This window comes from Dipodomys ordii, unplaced genomic scaffold (assembly GCF_000151885.1).
Source record: "Dipodomys ordii isolate 6190 unplaced genomic scaffold, Dord_2.0 Scaffold92, whole genome shotgun sequence".
Taxonomy (NCBI): domain Eukaryota; kingdom Metazoa; phylum Chordata; class Mammalia; order Rodentia; family Heteromyidae; genus Dipodomys; species Dipodomys ordii.
The window spans coordinates 5506630-5511055 of record NW_012267308.1 but is presented as its reverse complement, the minus strand read 5'-3'; the positions used below and the strand labels follow the sequence as shown (position 1 = coordinate 5511055).

At 56.2% G+C, this 4426-nt stretch overlaps 1 protein-coding gene across 1 annotated transcript; it reads left to right on the top strand.

Moving 5' to 3' along the window:
- The first annotated feature begins 1728 nt into the window (after positions 1 to 1728).
- Ifnl3 (interferon, lambda 3) lies at positions 1729 to 3485 on the top strand. Its single transcript, XM_013026205.1, has 6 exons — positions 1729 to 1925; positions 2104 to 2206; positions 2623 to 2700; positions 2943 to 3086; positions 3203 to 3289; positions 3387 to 3485. Exons 1-6 carry the CDS (start codon positions 1729 to 1731, stop codon positions 3483 to 3485), a joined length of 708 nt encoding a protein of 235 aa, XP_012881659.1.
- The last annotated feature ends 941 nt before the right edge of the window (positions 3486 to 4426 follow it).

The following is a 4426-nucleotide window of genomic DNA, read 5'->3' as shown; positions in this document are numbered from 1 at the left end:
CCCTGACCGGGCGCCGCCGCCTCCGCTCGCCCGCAGGCCTCGCCGCGCTGTCACGAAGCCGAGGTCATCTTCGGTCTCCTGAGGACGCTCACGCGGGACCTCAGGCAGGTGGCCGTCGCGGGGCCCTGCGTGGGAGACGCCCGCGCGGATTCGCGGGGCTCCGAAACTCGCCGCACCATTGGCTGCTGCCTGCAGGACCAGGTGCTTGTCAACCAATGAACGCGGAGGCTCCCGGGGTCTACTGCTGCCATTGGCTGCTGCCTGAGTTTCTTCTCAAGAAGAGATCTCAGACGTTCGCGAATCAGATTTGTGACCCTGGGCTGAGGGCTCTGTAGTCCTCCAAGAATCTTCTAGTAGGAGAGAGATGAGCTCCGGTATCTGGGGCCACAGCTCGCTTCTGAGATTCCTGGCAATCTCATCCTGCCATTGCAGATCCCAACCCCTGTGACTTGAGTGGATTCTGTGAATCTGTGTTTCTGGGATCCTCATCCTCACTAGAGGCCCCGCCACACCCCCGTTCTCTAAGGAGCTGCTAGTGACACCCCAATGTCCTCAAGTTACTCTCACTGTGCATTCTGTGACCTGGGTGTCATTTGTACTTCTGAAATTCCCTTGTTTGCTCTTCTTTCTCTTGGTGCTGAAATTTAAGTTATTACATTAAAATTGTAACGAGGAATAATGCTTCATTTGTGTTGTTTAGTTTTCACTGCACTATGAGGTACATTCTATCACCAACCCTCGTCCAGAAACCAAAACATGAACCAGAAATGACTGTCCCGAGTCTCAAATGTGACCCTAACATGGAAATAGAGTGTCACTCTGGGAACTCCACACTGGACAGCTTCAAGTTCCTCATCTGTGAGGTTTTCTATGTATTTACAAAGCTGGAGTAAATATGGAGGAAAGAAGGGGGTTAGAATGCGTCTGAGTTGGATCAATGCATGCCTTGGGGTCTGTGTGTGTGTGTGTGTGTGTGTCTGTCTGTCTGTCTGTGCTGACACTAAGGCTTGAACTCAGGGCCTGGTCTGTCTTCCTTAACCTTTTTGGATCAAAGTTGGCACTCTACTATGTGACCCACTCTACATCTGGCATTTTGCTGGTTAATTGGAGACAGGAATCTGTCAGATTTGTCTGCCTGGGCTATGTTCACACCAAGATCCTGAGATCTCAGTCTCCTGAGTAGCTAGGATTACAGACATGAGCCCTCCCAGGAGGGATTCTTTTATCTTGTTGGCAGTCTTGGTTTGCTGAGCTGTCTGTTCGTACGGTGTCAGCCCCAAGATGGTGGCTGACCACATCCTTCTTGGATGTCATTAGTCAGAAAATGATGTGTGTCCTCTCCCCTTCATTCACAGGGTCCCTGGGCACCTTCCAGCTTCTCAGAAGCACTGCCTTGGGGCCCGAAGTTCTCCAGACTCGTGGATTCCTGTACAAGGCCAGAGCCTTGCCGGCCCCGTTCTCTCTCTGATTTAGATGCACTGTGACAGGCAGTGGGACCTCTCCGTTTGGCCTGAGGCTCCTCCTGGCCTGGAAGTCACTATTTCACATGCCAGGGAGTTGTTTCCTTTCCCTTTCACTTCAGCCACTCACCTGGCTGTGGCCCCGCCCCGCTCTGGGCTTTCCCAGCCCTGGCTCTCCCAGAGGCCAGTGTCAGCCAGGTTGTGGTTGTGTTTTCGATTTTCCTACATCAGCTGGGACTGCCCATCCAGCAGGGTTAAAAGCAGCACCATGGAGTCCGGGCAGTCATCGTGGAGTCCCACACAGCACTGGGAACCACGAGCCACAGCTGTCCTGGCCCAGCAGGCTGCAGTTCAGCAGGACACACCGAGCCTGAGTCGCCCTGCCAGCCGCCAGCCCGGAGAGCCAGGCTCCAGTGCACCAGAGGCTCCACTGCAGACAGATGCCAGAGGCACTGATGGTGCTGGGTGAGTTCCAGGTGCTCCTGAGGCGCCCGCCTCCCTCCTCCCCCCCCAGCTCTGCCCTGGGCCCTCCTTGCTCACCTGCTGTCCTTCTGTGCACAGACATGGCTGGGCGCCACAGGCTCCTCCTGATGTGGATGATGGCCTGGGCTTTGGGCAGTGCACACGCAGCTCCTGTCACCAGGGCCCTCGGGACCCAGCCAAGTGCCAGGGACTGCCACCTGGGCCACTTGAGGTCCCTCTCCCCGCAAGCGCTGCAGGCCTTCAAGAGAGCCAAGGATGCCTTGGTGAGTCCCAGGCGCTTCCAGCTGCCCATCCTGCTGTGTGTGGCCATCACCACTGATCTGCAGAGCCCATCCTCCCCTCCCACAGTGGGCTAACCTGCACCCTGTCTGCAGGGGGCTATCTCCTGCTCTCAGTGCTCTGTGCTAGTTCCTCCGCACCCCAAGCAGAGTGACTCTGCCATCTTCCTGGGTGTGAATGCTTCTTCTGTGAGCATCCTCCAATGCCTTCACTGATGGCTAGCCTTCATCCTCTCCTCTGGGCTAAGCTCTTCCCCTCCTGCCCTGGCTAATGTTGCCTCCTCCTGTGTGGGGGAGGACACCCCTACTAGTTGGGCTGAAGTTGCACCCCTCCTGTATGGTCCTGACTGGGCTAACCTGGGTCCTCCTGTGTGGGCTAACCTGTGTCCTGCCCCCTCCAGGAACAGTGCCCCTTGCTGAAGGAGGCAAAGTGCAGCTCCCACCTCTTCCCCAAGGCCTGGGACCTGAGGAAGCTGCAGGTGAGTTGGAATCAGGCCTGGCCTCCCCTCAGCAACTGCTTCTGCTGCCTCCTCTCTGAGTCCTCGCCTCTCTGCCTCCCTCCTCCCTTCTGCCCATGACTCCCCAGTCCTGGTCTATGGAAAGCATTGTCTGTGTTGCTGCCAGTGTCCCCTCCCTGCCACCTTCCTCTGTCCCTCCAGATGCCCCCTCCCAGCCCTCATCCTCCCTCTCCTGAGCCTGTCCCTGCTGTGTCCCTGCTCAGGTGTGGGAGCGCCCCGAGGCTCTGCGTGCTGAGCTGGACCTGACGCTGAGGGTGCTGGGCTCTGTGGCTGACCCCACCCTGGGGGACATCCTGGACCAGCCGCTCAGCACCCTGCGCCACATCCACTCCCAGCTCCAAGCCTGTGTGAGTCCTGGGCCCTGGTTAGGGCAGTGGGGACAGCACATGGGGGAGGGGCTGTGATTGCTGGTGGCCCCCTGGGACCCAGGCCTGGCCTCACCTCCACCCTGCTCTGTCCCCAGGCCCAGACTGAGCCCTCAGCCAGCCCCAGCCCCCACAGCCGCCGCCTGTCCCACTGGCTGCACAGGCTCCAGGCCGCCCTGAAGCAGGTGAGGGCCGCGTGGCGGGAAGGACGGGGTGGGGTGTGCTGTGTCTGGATCCCAAGTTGGGACAGCCCTGAGTCCTCCCTCTGTCCCCCCCCCCCAGGAGTCTCCAGGCTGCCTGCTGGCATCTGTCACCTTCAACCTGTTCCGTCTCCTCACCCTGGACCTGAGCTGTGTTGCCAAGGGACCCCAGTGCGCATGACCGTGCTCCTGTGCCGCCTGTCCCGGAGCCTGGACCTCATTCATGCGTCCACCTCTTGTTCTAATTGATGGCCCTCCCCCATTGCTATTTATGTATTTATTACCTGTGTAAATTCTCCAACTCAGAGCCAGTAAGATGTTTATTTTTCTACTCTTTGTAATATTGTGCAAATAAATTATGCAGAATGCATCATTGTGTGGTGTTCTGTGTGTGCTGGTGGACACCTGACTTACTGCCATGTGCTGTCCCACTTGTGTGCTGCTGTTTGATCTGAGGCTGGAGGTAGAGGCTGGCCCTCCAGATCTTGCTGCTTCTGCTTCCCATCCAAGGAGCCACATGTGGTGAACTCAGAGCCTGGGCGCTGTCCCTCAGCTCTTCAACTCAAGGCTAGTGCTCTACCACTTGAGCCACAGCACCACTTCCAGTTTCTGGTGGTTTATTGGAGATAGGAGTCTCATGGACTTTCCTACCCAGGCTGGCTTTGAACCGTGATCCTCAGATCTCAGCCTCCTGAGTAGCCAAGATTACAGGATTACAGGCGTGAGCCACCAGTGCCTAGCTTCTTTCTTTTGTCAGTTGTAGAGATTGAAATTAGGGCTTATCCTCTGGCCCTGAGCTCCCTTTGCTCAATGTTATAGCTCTACCACTTGAGCCACAGCTCTACTTTCAGCCATTTAATGTGATTTTCTGGTGTTAAGTCTTATGGATTTTCCTTACTGGGCTGGCTTTGAACTATGATCTTTAGATCTCAGCCTTTTGAGTAGCTAGGATAACAAACATGAGCCAAGAGTGCCTGTTGAAAAACATTTGCTGGAAGCAGGGCTTGAACTCTGTGATTTACACTCTTATCTTTGTCAGTTAAGGCTGATGCTCTACCACCTGAGCCACATCTCTTCTGGCTTTTTGCTGGTTAACTGGAGAAAAGAGTCTCATAGACTTTT